This window comes from Schistocerca serialis, chromosome 7 (genome assembly GCF_023864345.2).
Source record: "Schistocerca serialis cubense isolate TAMUIC-IGC-003099 chromosome 7, iqSchSeri2.2, whole genome shotgun sequence".
Lineage (NCBI taxonomy): Eukaryota > Metazoa > Arthropoda > Insecta > Orthoptera > Acrididae > Schistocerca > Schistocerca serialis.
In genome coordinates, this window is record NC_064644.1 from 271381542 (window position 1) to 271407432 (window position 25891).

At 39.7% G+C, this 25891-nt stretch overlaps 1 protein-coding gene across 3 annotated transcripts in view; it reads left to right on the forward strand.

Annotated features, from left to right (window-relative positions):
• The window catches only part of LOC126412139 (DENN domain-containing protein Crag), a 302966-nt gene that overhangs the window by 51914 nt on the left and 225161 nt on the right, over nt 1-25891 (forward strand). For all 3 annotated transcript variants that reach the window (XM_050081588.1, XM_050081589.1, XM_050081590.1), the window contains exon 10: nt 14722-14905. In XM_050081588.1, coding sequence (XP_049937545.1) covers nt 14722-14905 — 184 coding nt within the window. The remainder of the gene's footprint in view (nt 1-14721; nt 14906-25891) is intronic.

Consider the following 25891-nt stretch of genomic DNA (forward strand, 5'->3'; position numbering starts at 1 on the left):
GCCATTAGCATACTGTGTTGCAACAGCTGCAGGATTGAAGTGCCAGCTGTTTGTGGCATGTCGTATGAATCTAGATGGTAGATAAGAGGTATGCATTCTCATTTTAATTTGTGGAAGATGTCTGACCATGTGCGGGCTCACCCATCGCAGAGGGACAGGGAGAGGGATGATGGACATTGTGGCCAGCAAAGCTGGACCTTCCAAATGTGGGTAGCTGCTATCTTGATGGCCAGAGATGGCCGGGCCTCTTAGGCCACAGGGAATGGTGCTGATTTGGCTGCTGAGATAGCTGCTGGCAGCTTGATTTTAATCATCAGTCACTCTAGGCCACAGGGAATGGCGCTGATTTGGCTGCTGAGATAGCTGCTGCCAGCTTGATTTTAATCATCAGTCACTCTATGTTACATTAAATAGTAGTTGGTGTTCAGGGTTACATGGAGTGAGGTGGGGCTTACTACAGTTGGTGTTTTTATGATGGAAGGACCTGCAGTTGCGGTTGCAGTGTGCCCCATAAATGTGTCAGGTAGTTGGTATGTTGGCTGCTGTTGGCCCAGCCACCTGGGATACAGTTGGTTTTCGTGGTGGCCGAGGTGGCTGCCTTTAGCAGTGACGAAATGTTTCTGTTGTCCTCTTTGGCCAATGGTTGTGGAGAGTGTATCTTTCCTTTCTTCTGCCTGAAGGTGTGGGTTCACACATTTCCATCGACACAGTATTTCCTGGGTACGGACTGAGTTAGGGCTCCATGGTGTTAACCAAAACAGAACTATCAGTGTATGGTGAGGCTGCCCATGTAACATTTCAACTGATATTTTTTTCCATTTATTGCTTAGGATTAATGTTTCGATTGACAACTGTGTGATGGTCTTCTATATCTGTTGTTTAAAGATTCTGACCATTGGTTTGATTCTATTTTTGATTGGGAGTGGAATAGAGAAACAATCAGATGCTCACTCTGTTTTACTAACAGAAATTCTAGGTCTGGTAAGCCATGAAACATGGTCATTTTTCTGCAACAAGGGCTTGCAGTCTCCTCCGATGACAGCGATATTTACCAATAGTTTGGTAGTAACCTCCATGTTTGTGGAACCATCCTGACAATATAGAGAAAATGTGGTAGTGTGTTTGTGTAGGTGAACTATATAGGCTGCAAAAATGGACCAGTAACGTTCACCTGTGCACTCTTGCCACAGGAAAGGTTTTTGTGAAGAGAGAGAGAGAGAGAGAGAGAGAGAGAGAGAGAGAGAGAGAGAGAGAGAGTTAATGTATTACAAATGTAAACAGTTTGGATGCACAGTTTTACTTATAGGAAACGACCTGGTGAAATAATGCTGAAACTTCTTAATCTCGTCAGATATTACATAGAAGACTTCATACACAATCTCACTAAAACCCAATTATCAACTTTGTAAACAACAGGCTTCACTATCTGGTCATGCTTCGTCTTTCTTGCATCAGCTTTCTCGTTCATGTGTTCTTGGACTTGATACAATTCTTCTCTCGAAAACCCATGTCTCAGTGAAAACTTATAAGCTACCCAAAAATGCTAGGTGGCTTTTAATCCAACAGAACAGTTGGAGGTGACTTTCTGCAGTCTTCAGGGAATATCATATTAATAAGTCTCAAAGTCTGATGACTTTTCATACCAATGTTGTGTTGTTTCCCAAAATAGACAATATAAACAACCAACTTCACATGTTACATGCTTCACTGGATTGAAAGCTTGTCTGTAGGGAAAAGTAGGAATATGTTTCATGTTACTGTGTTCCATAGGTTTCTTCCATAATTTTTATTTAAACTATGAACCATTATCACTAATAATGTACTGAGGCTGAATAACACTTACGGAATAGTCTTTTTCTAATTTCTTAAGCATAAAATAGTAATATTGTAAATATATTGAGAAAAATTTCTTACAAAATTTACTCTGTAGTATGGAAGTGGTCAATACAAGTCAATTGAAAGCATCTCACCTGGTTTATGTGATGATATATACATTAGTCCTTTGTGCTGCTCAGTTGACACTTTAGTTTTTTTGGCATACATTGTATGTCTTCAAAAAGTGCTGAGTCTGTTCACCATGTTGTTAAAGATACAACACTCCTGTAGTGTTAGCATACATTTGCATGTCCAAAATTGGCAAAGCTGTTGTGAATATACAGTACCTTGCAAGATCATCAATAGCACGTCACGGTATACAGACTCTCCATTGATCAAAATTAATGTTCCATTTTTGAAATAAAATTTCCTTGCTCGTCCAGATTATAACGTCATCTGCATCTTGCTAACATATGATATTCTGCAACATTTTCCAGACAAACTTTTCTCCCTCAACAGGTTTGATAAAATTTACGCATATTTATCTTTCTGCATAAGGTGGGCTGTGTTTAACACTGTTGCATCTCCAGAAAGGTATGATAATGTTTCTGGTATGACTTTAATCTGTCCAGGTACATATCTTGTTTCAGAGTCAGGTTCTTGTAATGTTATTGCTTAGCACATGAGAGAAATGGGCACAAGATGTCAGCTCACTAGAAAGATAGCACTTTGTGGTCAACCATTACTGTTGTATCCTTTCCCAAGAGATAAAATGAGAACTTATCAATTCCCGTGATGATGACTAATGCTTCTCTCTGTATGCTTTTTCTAAAACACAGTTAGGGATCGACTATATTTCAATTCTTTTATCTTGGCGGTTCGCGCATGCCTGCCCAGACGCGGGAGATTGCTGCATTGCCAGTTGTACGTGCCAAGAGAAGCAGCGCCATAATATAGTTCACAAACTTATGTTTCGGGGGGAGCGCGCAGTGTATGAAGTAAAGTCACCTTGGCCGCATCAACCCTTTCGCTGCTACAGAGACGTGCTCCCTGCATTCTGCGATGTGCGCCATTTTGTCATCATTGCACTGCTCGCCTGTGCAGACACGTGGTGTTTCGACTGCTTTGACACACTTTATCATTCGATTTCACAAAAACTATTTGGCCCAAAAATTAGATTTTTACACATCTTCTTGACTGATACCTTCTCCCCATAAATGACTTAATTTTGTTTCGAAGTTCAACGCAGTTATTGTGCAGCATTAGGTGTAGTAAACTATTGCACAAAATTTTGAAGAATTTGCAGAGGTAAAAGTCCATAGCGTATAGTTGCTATTAGAAATTTCAAAAAATTACATTCAAACGATTAAAATTCATGAAGTGAGACACTTCGATATTGTTTTTAAATAAAGAAAATATTCAGCACCGAACAAGGTTTGAACTCAGAACCTTTCGCTTCGCAGCCATACACTTCAACCATTACGCTAACACAGCTCGACTTTCCATACATCTCCCAAAGGGCTTTAAAATATCACGCAAAATACCAACAAACACTGTTGGTACGACTATGAATTACTCACATTTCGTCGAAGTACAATAGGAAATATACAATTACCGCTGTTCTTTATTGCGAAAAAGCGGTTAGTGAGAATGATACAAACACCTTTCCTTGCTATCGCCTGAAGTAGGAGGCTTATTGCTTGTTTGGTTTAATTAATTAATAGAATATGAAGCAATTGGTATAAAGAATGCTTTTTCCAAACTTTCTATAAAAGAAAGTCTGCTATCAAGACACTGCTTTTGTTCAATTACTTTATTTATGACTGAACGTTTCTAAAACTGAAGACACTCGTCCGTGGTCTGCACTGCAGTCGAGCTCTGGCAACATCGTTCTCTGTTCATTGGCTGACCGTGTTTTGTGACGTCAGATGCGCAGAACGAACCTAAACTCGGCCACCATCATAAATGACACACACTTTAGCAAACGCTGGTGTTTCATAACTCTGTTGACAAAACATCTGATACAATTGCACACCTATAATATAATCACGGGAGTCTGCTCCTAAATAAAAAATCCACTGGCAAATTTGAATGATGCAATAATTTTGCATCACCCAATTTAGTTTTTTAAAGATCGAAAGCTTCTTTCTGTGGGCCCAAAATCCAGAAAGTTCTGTTTTTAATAATCAACACTTTGTACAATGAATTTTCCGACACATCCATTTTGTCCATATCTGGTACAATTTGTTGCACAATGATGCTATGATAACCCACTGATGGTGCATGAGGAATGGTTGTTCAAAGAAGCTGTTTCAAATTCTTTAAAAGTTTCACATTTTACTGGTGCTTTACTGCCCCATACATGAGCACAGGTTTTGCCGTATTGTTGATGCATTTGTGTCTCACTTCATTAATGTCATTAGGTTTTGTTTCAAGCTCTGTACAATGACCTTGTACACCACCAAGCAGTTTCATTGCAGCGTTCACATAATCAGTGCACTTTTGCTTTATGGTTGCAGTTCCGTGATTGTACTGTCAGACCAAATCGGAAGTTTCAGCTAGAGGTTTTTTCACTGAATCTATTGCTCTTTGAACTGTGTTTATACTGTGGTGGTTTCACTCTAATGATTATCACATTTACTCTGTAATTCCATCTTGAGCACATCGTGCTTTTGTGAAATTAAATCAAGTTCACTTTTTGTATCTCTTAATTCTGCTTGTACTCCCTGTACAAGATTATTTCTTGGGCGAATTTTCTTATTTAAACTGTGGAGCAATTCAAGTAATGCCTGATTATGTCTTCACATGCAGTTTCTAGTCGCATAGCCATGACTGTTGTTGGCAAATTCACGTTTTCATTATCACTAATTTGATTGATTTCAAAATTTTCTGTACTTTTTTCTGGCTTAGGATAATTAATTACATTTCATACAAATTCAGATTCAATGTTGTCTGTACCATTAGCCATTGTCTATCCACTTCACTTAAGTTCGACGAAGTTAGTAATGGTTCCTAAATATATCTAATGAAATTTAAAATTTGCCATCTTATGAGCCACTGCTACACATTTTGTGGACTTTATGTAATGACCCGGCCTATTCCGGGCTGCTGTGTGTCAGGATGGGCAAGAGAAATAGTGAAGGAGAGAGCAGAATCATGCCAGGGCATGCAATTAAACAGTTATACAAGGTGTATATGACTCGGGAAATCAAGGAAAGACCTGGGAATTTTTCGTTGTTTTTGTGATTTTGACTGGTAAGAATTGATTCTCTAGCAAGGAATGCCACTGTATCCTGCTACTGGAGAATAATACTACAACAGTAAAACATAAATGAGAGGGAAAAAATTTACAACAAAAAGAGACTGTGGAGGCAAAAGCATTTGCAAACAGCAAAAGTATGTCAAGGGCCTTAGGGCAAAGACTATGTAATACTTCGTGACAATAAACTCCTTTCTATGAGTGTGACGTCACAACTGTTTACATTAGGTTCATCTGAGCAGTTGCCAGCAGGCTCATGCGCATGCGCAGTTGACTTGCATATGAGCAATACCTTCACAACTTCCGGCTTCTTGAAGTGTGGCTGTTAGTTGTATTGGCAGTAGCAGCAAGCTGCCAGATTCGCGCATGCACAAAGTTGTAGTTGGGAGGGTGGTAGTCTCCATGTGACCAGTGTTTGTGTTAAGTGATATCACTGTTTCTTCTTCTCTTACAGCCCCCATGCCAAATGAAAACAAAACGAATTTCTATGGCCAGGAGCTGTCAAGTGAGTTAAAATACATTCACATAATTACAGAAGGCAAAAGTATATTATTAGTTTCAGTTTCCTGATTTTATTTTATTTCCAAGTTTTTAGCAGTCAAGCATTAATTGCTTTGCAGAACAATGAAGTTATTGTTGTCAGTTTGCTAAAGAACTTTGGCTTTATTAATCTTTCCCGCTGAGGCAGTGAACTTATTTGAAACGAAGTGATTCATTCCACAGTATTGGCTAGTTTCAATTATTCGCTGAATTTCAAGTGCATGTTTTCATCTTCTGCCATGTATGGTATTATTCCATAATAAAAAACCAAACAGGAGATAGTACAGTACTGCTACTCCTAGAAAATTTACGTCCCAAAAACCACACAGAAACTCTTAATATCAGGTGGGACCTACTTCATTGTGTCGTCGTCGTCGTCGTCGTCGTCGTCGTTTGCGTGATTATCACTACCTGTACAATTTCCCAACCTTTTATCAGTCCAGTCTCGCCACTTTCATGAATGATGATGAAATGAGGAGGACAACACAGACACACCCAGTCATCTCAAGGCAGGGGAAAATCCCTGACCCCACCTGGAATCAAACCCAGGACCCTGTGCTCAGGAAGTGAGAACGTGATCATGAGCTCTTTATGTATTCACGTTATGTAAGTGATCTTGCTATTGGCCCGCATCCTAACCCCAGATGTGAATCACTGATAGTTTGCAGTCTGTCAACCGAAATCCCTGAAGGGGTGGTGGCTAGCTAGACACCCACTCCCTACTTCGGTGAAGTTTCCCAGAGTTCCACAGCTGTTATACCACAGGTAGGGCATACCTTGTGGTGCAACTGGATGAATTAATCAGCAGACAGGTTGCAAACCGATCTTCATCACACAGTTTTAGCTGTGGCTTATCTGAAACTCAAAAGCCCAATATTCTCACCAGTTAAAGATGCAGACAGAATGGCGGCACAACCAAATGCTTGAGAGCCGCTAAGTTCGAATATTTATAACCTTACAACTGTGCCTGTGATGTAGTCGTACTGGGGGTGGTGGGGGGGGGGGGTTAGGATTGCCATGTAGTTATTCTGTCAGCTTTTCCTAGCTCACTTTGCCCCGAGTAAGGGTTGCTAGGTTGCTAGAGTTCCTCAGTAGCATACAAGTGCTCTGAGTTACAAAATGTTACTTAACTGCTGGTCACACTGTGTTAGTGGCACCAGACACCTCAGCCATGATCAGTGTCACAAATCCCGTGTCTCTGGAGTGTTTTGATGTAATGTCAACAATAGCACATCAGCCACACTGGCCTATATTGTCTGGTCATGACTGGAAAAAAGTTTTTAAAAATTTACAATTTGTGCACCAAACTGTTTCGGAACGCAGCAGTACTAACCGTATAACTGCCATCATCTGAATCTGCCACAGCCAAAAACTGCACGTTGTCCAGCCATGCAACTCTATGTTGTAAACACCTCCCCTGTTATACTCTCACTGAATATGATTTTTGTCCTTCTCCTGATGTGCAAGTTGCTTAGGGAGTGAGCTTGTAAACTTTATGGTAGGTTTTTGGTGATATTATTTTATGAGCATTAGGTCATAGTCCAAGACACATTTCTCTGCGTAATGTGTCATCTACTAGTGGCTGTAACAATTCAGAAAACTTTTACAGTCTCAAACCAGTTCAAAAAGCTGAACTGTTCATACGTTTCCAGACTACAGTTGGTTCATGAGATCGTCAGACCACTGCCTAAGATCACAGAGTCCATTGATGTGTGTGTTATGAAGCTTTATTTGGTTCTAAGATCTACAACTTGTCTAAATTCACTCCTTATTCTATTCAGTTAAAGTTGATTTTGAATTTCTGTGGCATCTCCCTACATCCTTACATAGCAATGATTCACTCTTGATAAAACCATGGTATGATAATTCCATGGTCCCAGTGCATTCTACATCTAAATCTACACACAAATACACACACATACTCCACAAGCCACTATAAGGTGTGTGGCAGAGGGTACCCTTACCACTACTAGTCATTTCCTTTCCTGTTCAATTCACAAAATACAGCAAGGGGGGAAAAAATGGCTGTCTATATTCTTCCATACAAGCCCTAATCTCTCTTATCCTCATGATCCTGTGCAAAATGTACATTGGCAGCAGTAGAATCATTCTGCAGTCAGCCTCAAATTCCGGTGCTCTAAATTTTCTCAATACTGCTCCACGAAAAGATTGTTGTCATCCCTCCAGTGATTCCCATTTGAGTTCCCGAAGCATCTCATAATAAATGCATGTTATTTGAACCTACTGGTAACAAATCTAGCAACTTACTTCTGAATTGCTTCAATGCTTTCCTTTAAACCGAGCAGGAGCGGGTCCCAAACACTTGAACAGTACTCAACAATGGGTCACAGTAGTCACCCACATGCAGTCTCCTTTACAGATGAACACTTTCCTAAAATTCTCCCAGTAAATCGAAGTCAGCCATTCACCTTCTCTACTACAATCCTTACATGCTCATTCCATTTCCTATTGCTTTGCAGCATTACAGCTAGATATGTAAATGATGTGATAGTGTCAAGCAGCACACTACTGATGTTATATTCAAATGTTATGAGTTTGTTTGTCCTACTCATCTGTATTAACTCACATTTTTCTACTTGTAGAACTAGTTGCCATTCATCACAGAAACTTGAAATTTTGTCTGTTATACTCAGTGCAGACACATTCCTGTAAACTAGAGCATCATCAGTCAGCCAACAACTGCAGGTTGCTGCTCAACCTGTCAGGCAGTTCATTTACATACATAGAAAATAACAGTGGTCCTATCATACTTCTCTGGGGCACACCTGATGATACCCTTGTCTCTGATGAACACTCACTATCAAGGACCACTTACTGAGTTCTGTTACTTAAGAAGTCTTTGAGTCACTCCCGTATCTGAGAACCATTGTTCAGCTATTGCTCATCTATCCATGTTGCCCAGACAATAATATTTCTTTTGATTCTTAAAGCAGGTGTTAATGCTTCTTTTTGTAGTTCCTATTTACACTTGACTGCATATGCAAGGGATTTTAGTACTCCAGCTGTGGCAAGCAGCAGGTGTAGGTTCTTTGTAATGTCCAAATGTTCACACACCCTTCTTGCAGGTTTAAACATTGTGTCAATACCAAGCCTTCCAAGAACTCTGCTGTGACCTGTGACCAATTTTATGGAAGGAGAAATTTCCCTTTAGATGGTTCATTCTCATTAGAATCTTCAGATTTTTTAGGGTTTAGTGACCTATTTATCACTGTCAGTAGCCATTTCTTCTGAAGGCTGCTCATCCACCAAGTACTGTGGCTCGCACATTCTCTAATCCTGGTCCACCGGTGTTTTACTGTAGTGAACTATTTGTCTCTTTGTCACAGTAGCTATTTCTTCTGAAGTCTGATCATCCTCCAAGTAATGTGGCTCACACATTCTCTAATCCTGCTCCACTAGTGTTCTGGTAACTCCTCTTTTCTATTTGGGATGGACCATACTAAGAGAATCTATGAGCTACAGTACTTGGAGGATACATTTGATCATTTAAAAATTGCCTTCAGAAAAAAGAGCTATTGTGACAAAAAATAAATAGGGCACTACGTCTTAAAAGATCTGGAGAGCTTAGTGAAAAAGAGCCAACTAAAGGGAAAGTCTTCCTCCCATTCATAAAGTCACAAGTTGTGAGCCATAGTACTAAACAAAGCTCCATAACGCATGTCGGTGCAACCCAGCAGCCTGACATATAAACTCTTCAGTGTGCTGAGGTCGCTTGATGTTGTAACTACTTTCTGAGTTGTTATAGTTGCTGACAATGTCTGCAGCTCTGGGAGATGAAATGTTAGGCAGAGAAAAATAGCTTGGATGAGAATCAAATGGTTCAAATGGCTCTGAGGACTATGGGACTCAACTGCTGTGGTCATAAGTCCCCTAGAACTTAGAACTACTTAAACCTAACTAACCTAAGGACATCACACACATCCATGCCCGAGGCAGGATTCGAACCTGCGACCGTAGCGGTCGTGCGGTTCCAGACTGTAGCGCCTTTAACCGCTCGGCCACTCCGGCCGGCCGGATGAGAATCAAATGCCCATGAAACAAATATCACAAAAAACACAAATACTGGCTGTGAAAACCTGCGTTGTATCATTTATTGGTAGGATCCAAGTTCACAGAAACTCTGACAGTTGCAGGCTAACACATGAAGTCGACCAAAGCAGAACAAAGAATACATTGGTTCCACAAAACATCTGTCTTGACAGTTATTGATTTCTTATGGCCATGGGCCATTACCAGACAGCCAGCCCTGCATGTAAAATATAAAGCATAGTATTCAGTAAACGTTATACACCAGTGTGGCATGCTAGACACACATCCATATAGGGGCCCACTCTCATGCATACTACTGTGTAACACTCACAGTACATGCTCCAAATCAGGCCTATTTTTGAGACCAGACACAAAGAGCAATTCATGCTCACATTCACACAGCAGTATACAATTCAGAAAAGTCAATCTTCGAAGTAGCATTAGAAAATGGCATGATTTCTGGCAGCACTTAATGTCAATCTCTTATACTTCTATTAGACTAAATGATTTTCAGTGTTTATTATGACTTCTGGCAGCACTGAATGGCAATCTCTTATACTTCTATAAGGCTAAATGATTTTCAATGTTTATTATCCAATAGTTACTGAAAATAAGCAGATGTCTGATAATAGTTATCAGGTCATGATTCAGATATGAATCTATTATTGATTGATTATTAATTGTAGATCAAAGAGACTAGTTTGTAAATTATGACTGCCAAGTTTATGTGCCAGCTAGCTCAATAGATGATGATGAAGAGATTGAAAAAAAAGTCTGGTGAGATAAAAGAGATGATTCAGATATTTAAGGCTGAGGTAAAGTAATTATGATGGGAGACTGGAATAAAATGGCAGGAAAAGTAAAAGAAGGAAAAATAGTAGGTGAATATGGTCTTTGGGAAGCTACCTGGTAGAATTTTACTTAGAGCATAATTTAATCATGAAAAAAGACCATCATGAAAAAAGGTTGTATTCATGGAAGAGATGTGGAGACACTGGAAGGTTTCAGATTGATTATATAATGCTAAGTCAGAGCTTTTGGAACCATATTTTAAACTTTTAAGAAATCTCCAGGGGCAATTGTGAACTCGTTCCATTGGTTGAACTGTAGATTGAAACTTAAGAGCTTGCCAAAAGGTAGTAAATTAAGGAGATTGGACCTGGATAATTTGAGAGAACCAGAGGTTGCTGAGAGTTTCAGAAGATACATTAGGTAATGATTTATTGCAACAGTGGAAAGGAATACAGTAGAAGATGAGTGGTTAGCTTTGAGAGATAAAATAATGAAGGCGCCAGAGGATCAAATTGGTAAAAAGATGAGGCCTAGTAGAAATCCTGGGATGTCACAAAAGTATTGAATTTAAATGGTGAAAGGAGATAATATAAAAATGTAGCAAATGAAGAAGGCAAAAGAAAATACAAACTTCTAAAAATGAGATTGACTTGGAAGCAGAAAATGATTAAGAAGCAATGGATAGAAGATAAATTTAAGGGTATAGAAGCATATATGTGTACGGGAAAGATAGATACAGCCTGCAGGAATATTAAAGACACATTTGTAAGAAAAGGAAAGAAGCTATATGAATATCAAGAGCTCAGGTTGAAAACCAGTAATAAGCAAGGAAGGGAAAGCTCAAAGGTGGAAGAAATGTAAGAAGGACTATACAATGGAATTTTAATTGAAGGCAATAATATAGAAAGAGAAGAAGATATAGATGAATAGATTAAAATGAGTTAGGAGATATGATACTGTGAGAAGAATTTGACAGAGCACTGAAAGACTGAAATTGAAACAAGAATAGATGACATTTTCTCATAACTGCTGATAGCTTTGGGAGAGCTAGCCATAACAAACCTATTCCATCTGCTAAATAAGATGTGTGAGACAGACGAAATACCCTCAGAATGTAATAATTCTAGTTGTAAAGAAAGCAGCTGCTAACAAGTGTGAATATTACCAAACTATCAGTTTAATAAGTACTGATGTGAATTATTTACAGAAGAATGAAAAACTGGTAGAAGCCAAACCTGAGGAAGATCAGTTAGGATGCCAGAGAAGTTAGGAACACACAAGGCAGACTAACCTCATGGCTGTAATAAAATACAGGGTGCAGAAGGTTATATACAACTAGTACAGAAACCAGACATGTTATAAGAGATATAGGGCATGAAAGGAGAGTAGTGGTTGAGAAGGGAGTGTATCCCCAATGTTGTTCAATAATCTGTATATCGAGCAAGCAGTAAAAGAAACCAAAGAAAAATTTTCAGATCGGATAATGCTGCAGGAATTAGGTTAGGAAATGAGACACTAAAAGTATTAGAAGAATTTTGATATTTGTGTAGTAAAATAACTGATTATGAGGAAACAGAGAGGATAAAAAGTGTAGACTGACAGTGGCAAGAAAAGCATTTCTGAAGAATGGAAATATGGTAACACTGAATATAGATTTAAGTGTTAGCTAAACTTTTCTGGACCATTATCTGAAGTGTAGCCCTGTACGGAAGTGAAATGTGGAAGATAACCAGTTCAGACAAGAAGAGAATAGAGACTTTTGAAATGAGATGCTACAGAAGAATACTGAAGATCGGATGGGTAGATCATATAGTCAATGAAACTGAATAGAATTGGAGAGAAAAGAATATTGTACCATAACTTTACTAAAAGAGGGTATCAGTTAATAGGACGCATTGTGAGGTTTCACAAATTCAAGTTTGAGAGAAGTGTGCAAGTTAATCATTCTAGGAGACCAAGAGGTGAATACAGTAAGCAGATTCGGAAAGACATACACTATTTGATCAAAAGTATCTAGACACCTGGCTGAAAATGACTTACAAGTTCGCGGAGTCCTCCACCAGTAATGCTGGAATTCAATATTGTGTTGGCCCACCCTCAGCCTTGATGACAGCTTCCACTCTCGCAGGCCTACATTTAATCAGGTGTTGGAAGGTTTCATGGCGAATGGCAGCCAATTCTTTACGGAGTGCTGCACTGAGGAGAGGTATCGATGTCGGTCATTGAGGCCTGGCACAAAGTCGGTGCTCCAAAACATCCCAAATCTTACTGTTGACACTACACACACTGACAGATGATGTTCACTGGGCATTCATCATACCCACACCTTGCCATCAGATTGCCACATTGTGTACCGTGATTTGTTACTCCACACAACATTTTTCCACTGTTCAATTGTCCAATGTTTACACTCCTTACACTAAGCGAGGTGTTATTTGGCATTTACCGGCATGACGTGTGGCTTATGAGCAGCCACTCAACCATGAACTCCTAGTTTTCTCACCTCCTGCCTAACTGTCGTAGTGGATCCTGATGCAGTTTGGAATTCCTGTGTGATGGTCTGAATAGATGTCTGCCTATTACACATTATGACCATCTTCAACTGTTGGCGGTCTCTGTCAGTCAACAGACAGGGTCAACCTGTACACTTTTGTACTGTACGTATACCTTCACATTTCCACTTCACTATCACATCAGAAACAGTGGACCTAGGGATGTTTAGGAGTGTGGAAATCTTGCGTACAGACGTATGACCCAATCACCTGACCACGTTCGAAGTCCATGAGTTCCTCAGAGTGCCCCATTCTGCTCTCTCAAGATGTCTAATGACTTCTGAGGTTGCTGATATGGAGTACCTGGCAGTAGGTGGTAGCAAAATGCACCTAATATGAAAAACTTAAGTTTTTGGGGGTGTTCGGATACTTTTGATCACATAGTGTAGGGAGCCGTAGTTATTCAGAGATGAAGAGGCTAGCAAGGAAGAGTAACACGGAGAGCTGCATCAAACTGGTCTTTGAACTACAGACCCCAACATAACTAGCAGAGTAACCCCAAACCCAATTGATTTTACACTTAAATACAGAATTGCCCAGATCACATATGTATATAAATATTTTACGTGGTTTGGTACCAGCAATAGTCAGAATTACAAGAATTCGTTGAGTCACATAATGTACAAGGACTTAGTATATGACTTAGTAAATGGGTTTCAGTTACAGTTGGTGTCAAGGGATGTCAATGACAGTGTCTCTCAGTACTTGTCAATTATGAGAAGGTAGCACACAAGTACTGAACTGACATACTGTGGTTTTGAACCAATGTAATTTTTTTATTTTCTATTGACAGTTATAACAACACTACGTGAACCATCAATAAGCAGCTCTGTTTCTATCACATTTAGCTCCAGCCATCACTATTTGCCCTGTCCCAAGGGCTCTTTAAATCAGTAGGTTTTCTAATTCCATGCACATGAAGTTGGTCAGATGTTTAATCATGTGGCCATAGGACCTAGGTTTCATGCAAGAAATAATAATAATTATTTTTGTGCTGATCAGTGTATTCATTGTGTTTTCTGTTTTTTTCTTTATTTCAGAGAAGTACTGTCAAATTGGTAAAGAAAATTTGTGACCATTTACAAATGCAAATTTCTGGCACAACATGGTTGTTTGACAGTTGAACCTCAAAAGAGTGACTTATGATAATATCTTTTTCTGTGCTTTCATTGTACAATAACATAAGCAAAAGGATCTTGTTGTTAATGTGTTTTTAGATACACTAACTGGAGCATTAATCTCTTATTGTCACTATGACAATATATTATTTATGGAACTTTTAGTAGAGTATTGATGTTCTTGCTTGTAATATAGCTTTGATCACTCAGTGTGTGTTATGTGGATATTCTTAAATTATGCATGCTGAAACCTAGAGGAATTCTGTGTAAAGGACTATAACTCCAGAGTCAGTTCATTTTACATTCAAGAAAAGTTCCATCACTAATTATTGGCTGTTGCAAGGAATTTTGCCAGCTGATCTTGTATCTTCTGTAACTTTTCAAATGTATTTCAAGTGGATCTTTAAGTTTTGTGCTCATGGCTGCAGCAACTTAGCAAAATAAGCCACTTTGTAAATAATATGTAGGAAAGTGTACTGATTATTCCATTATCTTTCAGTAATTTCATAACAAAGTGATTAATAAAATCAGTGCCAGTATAGTTTGCAACTGTAAGATTGTTGAATCTTAGATACTAAAATCTTGGAAATTACAGCTGTGAAGATAGAAGAAGCCTCAGTACAAAGCTGCTCCCAAAGAAACCAGCCAGGATATTGCGGAACAGCCTTGAGAATTTGCAACAGAAAGTGATGTTGCACATAAGAACTGTGAACAGTTTGGCTCAAGATACATCAAAAGAAAATAACATTGATAGAGATTTCCAACTAAAGAGGAAGGAGGTAATATAAGATTATAACAGCATGATAAGTCATTTATAATTGTATAATATGACATTCTGCTGTTCATCATTATAATAGAAAGCAACTGACAGTGACGGCTGAATGAATTTATATTAGAGATGCTTTTTCATATCATCAAGCAAACTTCTGTTGGATCTGTTACATTTTATTGTGGTGGGTGGGACTAGGAGATATGTCTAGAGCAGGTCTTGGGGGCAGATGAGAGGACTGGAATAAAATTCTTGTTTGTCATCCTGATGCTGAGTTTGTCCATTTCAACATACGTGATTAACATTAATTACTAGGGACTTGAAAATGTAACATCTATTTTTGGCAAACTTTGCATGTTTTTGACAGTAGTGTCATCTATTTTTTCCAATATTTGCATCTATTTGTGCTAAAATGTGCATCTGTTTTTGGCAAAATTTGCATCACTGTTGGGTGAAATTTGCATCAATTTTTTGTGAAGTCACATCTGCTTTTGGTGAAATTCACATTTTTTCCTTTTTTGTTGTTTAAAAGGTTGTCCTGCTACTTGCTTCAAGATGAAGCCATAATACTTTGAAATGAACCATAAAAAAGGAGAGATTTTTGACTGGAATGTTTTGTTTCTATTTAAGCTTTCGGGAAATGATTGTTTCTGCTGAGAAGCAGGAGCATTTTCGTGGAAGTGAACAGTGTGTTTGTATGATAATGTGCTTCTCAACATTATTTTTTCTTTCCCCACTCATTTCAATAACTACAAAATCTGCAGAATATTGGTTTCAATCTTTCATGAGCATTCATAGCTGTGTGACCCATATGAGACAACACTATGTACAGAAGTGACAACCTACGTTCATAAAAGTGTAACTGAAAATAACTCTGTTCGCACCTTAGGGGAAAACTTTTGGCATGTTCAAAATATATTTATAGGCTCTGTTTTCTGGTCACTACAGTGCAGAGTGCAGACACTATAAACTGGCAGTCAGCCATGAGAATAAACAAACAAGAATTATGACCTCTAGAGGGGAGATGAACAGAATAGGGTAACAAGCCACACATCTGTCTCTCAGGGCAGCCAACCAGCCTATACTCATGTTCTGTTTCTGCAAAAGCAGAACTAACACATTGTCATAGGAATTGTCGAACCCTTTTGGTGTTGTGAGAGAATCATAATTGGAATCCCATGATGGACCAGGATCAGTCTCTGCACTCAATTCATATAAGAAAAAAATATGACAACCAATGCATAGTCAAAGTGTTCGGTAACAGCTCTTGCACAATTGCTGTCTGAAGTTGGAAGTATTGTAAACAAGGTAGTTCAGGCCCAACCTCTAGCTGTATTGTACACAATTACAGTCTGAAACACCCACCACCTAAAACTTCCACATGAAGTATCTGCATTATAACAATTTTTTAACTTCAGCTAACTGAGAAACTTGCATGTTTCTGTGTTCTAAAATGCTAGATCTCATTGCTGACTCCTGTGTTGCAGTACACTGCATGTATCTTAGACGAACCATTCAGCCTCCCACAATTGGTGTGGCGCCAGAGCTATGTAGCTTCTGAATATAAAAGAAGGGTAATTTCTTCACTGGTCTGTGTCAAGAGAGAGAGGGAGTATAAGAGAGGTTCACTTGGCCTTTTAAGAACACATCTGTTGATGAGCTGGAAAATCTCTGACATTTTTTTCCATTCCATTAAAACTGTCCCTTGCAATCATACTACACATTTTTTCAGATCATTTCACTTCTGTTAGTTCACGATTTTTATAACCTCTTGTTATATGAAGATGCCAGTAACACACTACCACACTACACTTCCATTTAACATATTCATCAGCAAATTATTTAAGGTTCCACATGCACTGAATGAATTGTTGGAATACAATGTTTTTAGCCCTCTTTGTCTGTAAATTGCACTATCATCATCACAGAAGATTGTATCTCTTGTTTACTGACATGGCATGTAGGGCAGTGTGTCTTTCGGTATCTTGGTTTCTTCCACTAATGTTAAAACATCCTTTCTAAAAGTTTTTAGTTCACTTCTGATATGTTTATATCCATTCTGCATATCTTGCTGCCCACCTTAGTTATCTGGTCACTTCAATTCCTGTACTTGCAAAAATTGTGGACAAAGTCCTTGTTAAAACTTAAAACTCTCTCTCTCTCTCTCTCTCTCTCTCTCTCTCTCTCTCTCTCTCTCCCTCCCTCCCTCTCTCCCTCCCTCTCCCTCCCTCCCTCCCTCCCTCCCTCTCTCTCTCTCCCTCTCCCTCCATGTACAAACATAACAGAAACCTGTTTTCATTCATATCAATGCAATCTTTGTAACAGACTGAGAACTTTTCATCTTGCTCCCTTATTCATGTGTGCTCCCATCAGACACTATACTTCTGCACTCTCTTTCTGTTCCTTTGTTTGTAGTACCGTCAGCCTATTGCACATTTTAATATTTCCCTTGTGAAAGACAATATTACTACCAAATGGACAGTTTAGTGATATCAATCAATTGGCTACATCCCAAGTTAACTCGTTTATGTAAATTTATAAAAACACTACCATTTAGTACCATAGCCAAGGCATTTGTCAGTCATGACTGAATGCACTGTATCAGTATTAACAAAGGTAAGATCACACAAGCATTTTAATACAATAACAAATTAATATAAGTATAGTATAGTACTTAATAACAAAGAGTGAGAACATTTTTACAAATACATGTCCATTAAACAATAATTAATTGCACATAATACTGCATTGTTTAGGCAATGCAATTTGCTATTTCACTGCCAAAGAATTAATTCAAACTGCGCCGTGGTTTTTGTCGCATATTGTGCAAAATATTTCCTCAAAATTTCACTGATATTTAGATGATTGAATATTTTAATAGTCCTGCTGGAAAATTGTTCCACGTCATTGACAGGTAACAGTTTGAGATGTCTCTTTTTCTTATTGTGTGTGTTATAATTGTGGATATCACTCCTGTTGCTGAATGTTTAATGATTTTCCTTCACATACATGAGACAGTTGAAGACACATTGACAGCAAATTGTCATTACTTCTAGACATGCAGTGGTTGAGTTTCCTGCTTGATATTATGATCTTTATTGCGTTTTATTATTATTATTATTATTATTATTATTATTATTATTATTTAGTAACAGTACTTCCTTGCTGCTGGTAGAGTGATCAAATAGTAACAGGCCATAGCTGATATGGCTGTGAAACAGTGAATAATATATCATTAACAGATACTGATCACTTATCACATGTTTCAGTTTTCTAAGTCCGTATTTGATTCATGAAAGTTTGTCACACACACATGTACAGTGTGTACTTGCAAGTGAGTTTGCTGCCCACCATAATACCCAGAAGTTTCACAGCCCCTGATCCCTGCTGCATTTTGCCCGGCGTAGCCCCCTTATTGTAGTCAGTCTGCCAAGCTGTGGACATCTATGCTGAAAATTCACAGCTATTTATATAAGATTGCAGCTCATCTGCTGTGACAATGCACCACACCTAGTCATGTTTTTGACAACATTTTCTTGGCACGCCAGTGGAGAAACTGCTTGACTCATTCTGTAAGACTCCCATCTTACCACCACACTGGCAAGTTCACAGTGCCAGGTCTGATCTGTCTCTCAACGTTTGAACAGCCTCATTGCTGTAACAGGCATGCCAACAGCTTGTGCTCACCAGCTGCCTACGGCTTGCGCAACACTGTGTTGCTGTGCTTCCATCGAATCACCACTCTTCCTTTTCCTGAAAAGAAAAGTTTGGTATTGAAACTCTTTATGCAGGCTTCGAAATAAAATTTAATTCTCTCTTTTGAACACATCATAGCATGAAGTTCACTGTTACTGAGTGCTACACAGTCATTGTGGAAGGATTTCCACACACTAAAACTATTTCTTTGTGTTTATCTGCTTTTTTGCACTTAACATGTGATTTGCTCTCATCACTCACCATTATTTTGGTACAGTCTGTTTTGGACTCAGCTGCACTAAAGTGTAATTGTTCTTATTAGTGCATCAACTACTCAGATAGGAGATGAGGTACTCGTGGAAGTAAGGCTGTGAGTATTGGTCCTGAGTCCTACTTGGATAGTTCAGTCGGTTGAGCACTTGCTCGCGAAAGGCAAAGGTCCTGAGTTGGAGTCTCGACCAAGCACACTGTTTGAATCTGTCAAGAAGTTTCATAACACACTCACTTCACTGCAGAGCAAAAACTTCATTTTACAAAACTTTCTCCAGGCTGTGGTTAAGCCATGTCTCTGCAATATTTTTTCTTCCAGGAGTGCTAGTCCCACAAATTTCGCAAGAGAACTTCTGTGAAGTTTGGAAGGTAGGAGATGAGACACTGGCGAAAGTAAAGCTGTGAGGATGAGTCATGAATCATGCTTGGGTAGCTCAGTTGGTGAGCACTTGCCAGCGAAAGGCAAAGGTCCTGAGTTCGAGTCTTGGTCCTGCACACAGTTTTAATCTGCCAAGAAGTGTCAACACATTTGTCTTTTGGCTCCATGTATGAGAAAAATATTGGTAACTGCTTGGAACACATGCATATTCCTTGCTTTATCAGATTTACAATGTAAGGGGTAAGTATGGCCTGCAGTTGTTCCTCGACTATGGTGGTCATTGTAAATGCACTGAGTTCTTCAACCTCAGCATGTAAATCAATGCATGCAGGCCTGAATCCGTATACCCTCAGCTGCCATCTTCTGATGGCACAGGGACACACTAATTTGAAGACATCATTGTCTCATAATTTGAAGACACCATTGCCTCATTCAGGGAGTTAGTTAGTTACTTGCATGTTCTACGGATCATAGTTGCAATCTCTTGCTTTAATATGGAATGTGCCAATTTTTTTATTGACAAAAACCTGACCATTTACATTATTGATTTTTACATTTATGGTAAGCTTTTTATTCCTTCGGTGGTTTATTATTATTATTATTATTATTATTATTATTATTTTTCCCCTCCCCCCTCCCCATGCCTATGTATTTGCACTCTCTCTCTCTCTCTCTCATGGTTTCATTTTGTGTTTAAAATTAATTTTACTATCTATTACATTTCTCATAGTAAATCAAACAATGGAAAATCCATGATAGAATCTAACAATATTATAAAAAGGAAAGTTGCTACTTACCATACAGTGGATATGCTGAGTCTCAAATAGAATGAAAAGACTGTCACAAATAAAGCTTTCTTCCATTAAGGCCTTCGCCAACAATAGATCACACACACACACACACACTTACATATGACTGCAGTCTCAGACAACTGAAACCACATTGCGAGCAGTAGCACCAGTGCATGATGGGAGTGGGGACTGTGTGGGGGTAAGGAGGAGACGTCAGTGGGGAGGGGGGAGGGATTGTATGATGGGGGTAGCGGACATTAAAGTGCGGCAAGTTAGATGGAGGGCAGGAGGGAGGGGAGTGGGGGGAAGTAGCAGAAAAGGAGAGAAGTAAAAAGGCTGGATGTGATGGTGGAATGACAGCTGTGTAGTGCTGGAATGGGAACGGGGAAGGGGCTGGATGGGTGAGAACGAAGGTTGGGGCCCGGAGGGTTACGGGAATGTAGGATGTATTGAAGGCAAAGTTCCCGACTGCACAATTCAGAAAAGCTGGTGTTCGTGAGAAGGATCCATATGGCACAGACTGTGAAGCAGTCATTGAAATGAAGAACATCATTTTTGGCAGTGTGTTCAGCAACAGGGTGGTCTTCTTGTTTCTTTTGGCCACAGTTTGTGGCCAGTGGGCTGGAAATTTCTCACGAGAAATGTCCTACCCACTATCCTTCCCACCCCTCCCACAGTTCTATTCTGCTGTCCACCAAACCTACACAATATACTCATCCATCCTTATACAACCCCTGCTTCCAACCCCTTACCACATGGCTCATACCCTGTAATAGACCTAGATGCAAGACCTGTTCCATACATCCTCCCTCCACCACCACCTGTTCCAGTCCGCCACTAACAGCAGCTGTCCCATCAGAGGCAGGGCGACCTGTGAAACCAGTCACGTGATCTACAAGCTGAGCTGCAACCACTGTGCTGCATTCTATGTGGGCATGACAACCAACAAGTTATCTGTCTGTATGAATGGCCACTGACAAACTGTGGCCAAGAAACAAATGGACCACCCTGTTGGTGAACACGCTGCCAAACATGACATCCTTCATTTCAATGACTGCTTCACAGTCTGTGCCATATGGATCCTTCCCACCAACACCAGCTTTTCTGAATTGCACAGGTGGGAACTTTCCCTGCAATACATCCTATGTTTCTGTAACCATCCTGGACTCGTCCTTCATTAGTCACTGTCTTCACCTATCCAGCCCCTTCTTTGTTCCCATTCCAGAACTACACAGCTGTCATTCCACCATCACACCCAATCTTTCTACTTCTCTCCTTTTCCGCTACTCCCCTCCCCACCTCTTCCTTGCCCTCCATCTAACCTGCAGCACTTCACTGTGCACTACCCCCACCACACTACCCTTCCCCAGCCCTGTACCAGCCTCCTCCTTACCCCACCCAGTCGCCACTCCCATAATGCACTGGTGCTGCTGCTTGGATTGTGGCTTCAGTTGTTTGAGACTGCAGTTGTGTGTGTGTGTGTGTGTGTGTGTGTGTGTGTGTGTGTGTGTGTTGTTGATGAAGGCCTTAATGGCTGATAGAGTTATTTGTGACAGTCTTTTTGTTGTGCCTATCTGCGACTCAGCATCTCCGCTATATGCTGAGTAGCAACTTTCCTTTTCATAATATTGTTACATTTTTCATAGTAAAGATATTTATAATTTAATACTTCACTCATTTCTGTGCCAGGATAAGGCTGTATGATGGATTGTGTAATTCATTTCTTCCTCTAGCATCACATTTATTAATCTTGCTGTTTTCGGAGTGTGACTGATTGTTTATGACAAATTTCATTGTTGTTGTTGTGGTCGTCAGTCCTTAGACTGGTTTGATTCAGATCTCCATGCTACTCTATCCTGTGCAAGCTTCTTCATCTCCCAGTACTTCCTGCAACCTACATCCTTCTGAATCTGCTTAGTGTATACATCTCTTGGTCTCCCTCTACGATTTTTACCCTCCACGCTGCCCTCCAATGCTAAATTGGTGATCCCTTGATGCCTCAGAACATGTCCTACCAACCGATCCCTTCTTCTAGTCAAGTTGTGCCACAAATTTCTCTTCTCCTCAATCCTATTCAATACCTCCTCATTAGTTATGTGATCTCTCCATCTAATCTTCAGCATTCTTCTGTAGCACCACATTTCGAAAGCTTCTATTCTCTTCTTGTCCGAACTATTTATCGTCCATGTTTCACTTCCATGCATGGCTACACTCCGTACAAATACTTTCAGAAACGACTTTCTGACACTTAAATCTGTACTCATTGTTAACAAATTTCTCTTCTTCAGAAACACTTTCCTTGCCATTGCCAGTCTACTTTTTTTATATCCTCTCTACTTCGACCATCATCAGTTATTTTGCTCCCGAAATAGTAAAACTCATTTACTACTTTAAATGTCTCATTTTCTAATCTAATTCCCTCAACATCACGCGACTTAATTTGACTACATTCCATTATCCTAGTTTTACTTTTGTTGGTGTTCATCTTATATCCTCCTTTCAAGGCACTGTCCATTCCGTTCAAAAAAAGAGTGTATTCCAGTCAACATTGTCAAAAGCTTTCTCTTAGTCTACAAATGCTAGAAACTTCGGTTTGTCTTTCCTTAATGTATTTTCTAAGATAAGTCGTAGGGTCAGTATTGCCTCACATGTTCCAACATTTCTATGGAATCCAAACTTGTCTTCCCCGAGGTCGGCTTCTACCAGTTTTTCCATTTGTCTGTAAAGAATTTGCATTAGTATTTTGCAGCCGTGACTTATTAAACTGATAGTTCGGTAATTTTCACATCTGTCAACACCTGCTTTCTTTGGGTTTGGAATTCTTATATTCTTCTTGAAGTCTGAGGGTATTTCACCTTTCTCATACATCTTGCTCACCAGATGGTAGGACTGGCTCTCCCAAGGCTGTCAGTAGTTCTAATGGAATGTTGTGTACTCCCGGTGCCTCGTTTCGACTTAGGTCTTTCAGTGCTCTGTCAAACTCTTCACGCAGTATCATTCCTATTTCATCTTCATCTACATCCTCTTCCGTTTCCATAATATTGTCCTCAAGTACATCACCCTTGTATAGATCCTCTATATACTCCTTACACCTTTCTGCTTTGCCATCTTTGCTTAGAACTGGGTTTCCATCTGAGCTCTTGATATTCATAAATGTGGTTCTCTTTTCTCCTAAGATCTCTTTAATTTTCCTGTAGGCGGTATCTATCTTACCTCTAGTGATACGCGCCTCTACATCCTTACACTTGTCCTCTAGCCATACCTGCTTAGCCATTTTGCATTTCCTGTCTATCACATTTTTGTGACATTTGTATTCCTTTTTGCTTGCTTCATTTACTGCATTTTTATATTTTCTCCTTTCATCAATTAAATTCAATATTTCTTCTGTTACCCAGGATTTCTACTAACCCTCATCTTTTTACCTACTTGATCCTCTGTTGCCTTCACTGTTTCATCCCTCAAAGGTACCCATTCTTCTTCTACTGTATTTCTTTCCCCCATTCCTGTCAATTGTTCCCTTATGCTCTCCCTGAAACTCTGTACAACCTCTCGTTCTGTCAGTTTATCCAGGTGCCATCTCCTTAAATTTCCACCTTTTTGCAGTTTCTTCAGTTTTAATCAACAGTTCACAACCAATAGATTGTGGTCAGAGTCCACACCTGCCCCTGGAAATGTCTTACAATTTAAAACCTGCTTCACCTACTACGTTTCCTTCTCTTCCTTTTCTTACTATCGAATTCCAGTCACCTATGACTATTAAATGTTCATCTCCCTTCACTATCTGAATAATTTCTTTTATCTCATCATACATTTCTTCAATTTCATCATCATCTGCAAAGCTAGTTGGCATATAAACTTGTACTACTGTAGTAGGCTTGGGCTTCGTGTCTTTGTTGGCCACAATAAGGCGTTCACTATGCTGTTTGTAGTAGCTTACTGCACTCCTATTTTTTTTATTTATTTCATAAGCAAGTAAATGTTCAGTGAAGCTGATGTCAGTATATCCAACTGTTGAAACAGTTGTGTACAAGCATTTCTAAATTGGACATTACATATTGCCCTGCCAACCAGTAACAAGTCCAAATCCAAAACCAGATTGTCAGTGAAATACAACATTCACAACTGGAAGCATCCTTATTATAAGAGACTACAGCACCCTGGATCGAGATCTGATCAGTTGTCATCTGTGTGGCTGTGCTGGCGTATTCTTATGTTCTGGTTGTGTTGTTACATCCTGTTCACTATTATGAGCATCGGGGATAGTCCCTCCCATCAGTTTTACAATTGTCAAGTGGGTCTCAGTATCCTTGAACCTCCCCCATTGTTGATCTGCACCTCTGAACAGTAGTAAGGCTTCATATGGAGGATGTGGATGATGTGTCTGCATTTTTGTCTTCTTCATGAAGGGACATAATCCTCGACTTCATTTGCAATGTCCAACAAACAACACGTTATGATATGACCCAAAGTAGTGCTTTAGTAACTTTTCTCGTAGTCCCACTTTCCGCAAAGGCATAAAAATCCATACCAACTAACCCAGGCTGTATCTCACTGGCTGGTACTTGGCTTTGCATCATTACAGTCTTTCTCCTTAAACATCCAGGATCAATACATGTGCTAGCTGCTATGTTTCTTCAGTCCTGGTGATCAGATGTTTCACATAGTCATCCTGAGTATCATCCAGTTGGAATGTGAGCAGCGTATCCATTTTGTTTTGCAGTCATGCAACCATGAGGAGAGTGAATGGTGTGAAGCCTGTAGTGTGGTACTTCGCTGTGTTGTATGTGAACGTAACAGCATGCAGTATTGTTCGACATCAGTGTACATCAAGAGCATATCTGCCAACATCTTATTAAAATGTACAGTGATGCCATTCGTTTGTGGGTGTTAGGCAGTTGCCATCCTGTGGGTAGTGTTGCAACATGAAATTATCCCTGATATTAATTTCAACTGGAAAACTTTTCCACCAGCAGAGATCATCATATGGGGTGCTTCTTGCTTCTAAATGCCCTCTTCCACATCTTTGTTGACAGCACAGCTAGTGAGGCTGTCAGTGCAGTCTATTATCCATCAATTCCCATTTGTTGACTTTGGTAACCTCACCAAGACATCAGTTCCAATTCGGTGAAATTGTGTTGCTGCAGATGGGTTGGTACCAGATGCACCAGAGATGACTGTGGCACCTCCTTCCATCATTGGCATTCCTTACACTGCTTCACATAGTGTCTAATGATGGAGACCTGGCCAGTGATGTCTGCATCTGATTTGCTCTAGAGTCTTCATAAATCTCAGGTGACCATATATTGGAGTACCATGGAAATACTTCAGGATTGTTGACTGCAGATGAGATGGGATGACTAGCAGTTGTTCCCACCCATCGAATCATAGTTCGTCACATACATCATTCCATTTCTAATTAGAATTCTCCTTTGGTCAGTTCTTCATTCTTCAAGGCTTCTATGGTTTTCAGCAATGCTGTATCTTCCCTGTGTTCGGCAGCAATGCTATTTATTACAGTGATGACTGAGATTTCATCCCTGCTTCCGTGTGCTGTCAAGGAATTCCTTGAAAGACGATAGCCAGCATCTCCAATGGTGTACTCCTTCCAACTCAAACCCCCCCCTCAGAGGGGGATGCACCCTGCACCCGCCTCAGGTCACACCTCCTGAACACCTGACAGAGGGACCAATTGGCAACTTGAGGTCCATCCTCTCAGACATTTTCCCAATTATACCTAGAATATCTTTTCGTCACCCTCCCAATCTTGTCAGACCGTGTACTCCTTCGCTCCTATCCCTATGACTGTCCCCACTGTAAGTCTTGCCCTATGCACCCTTGTAATAGACTAAACGTGTACTGT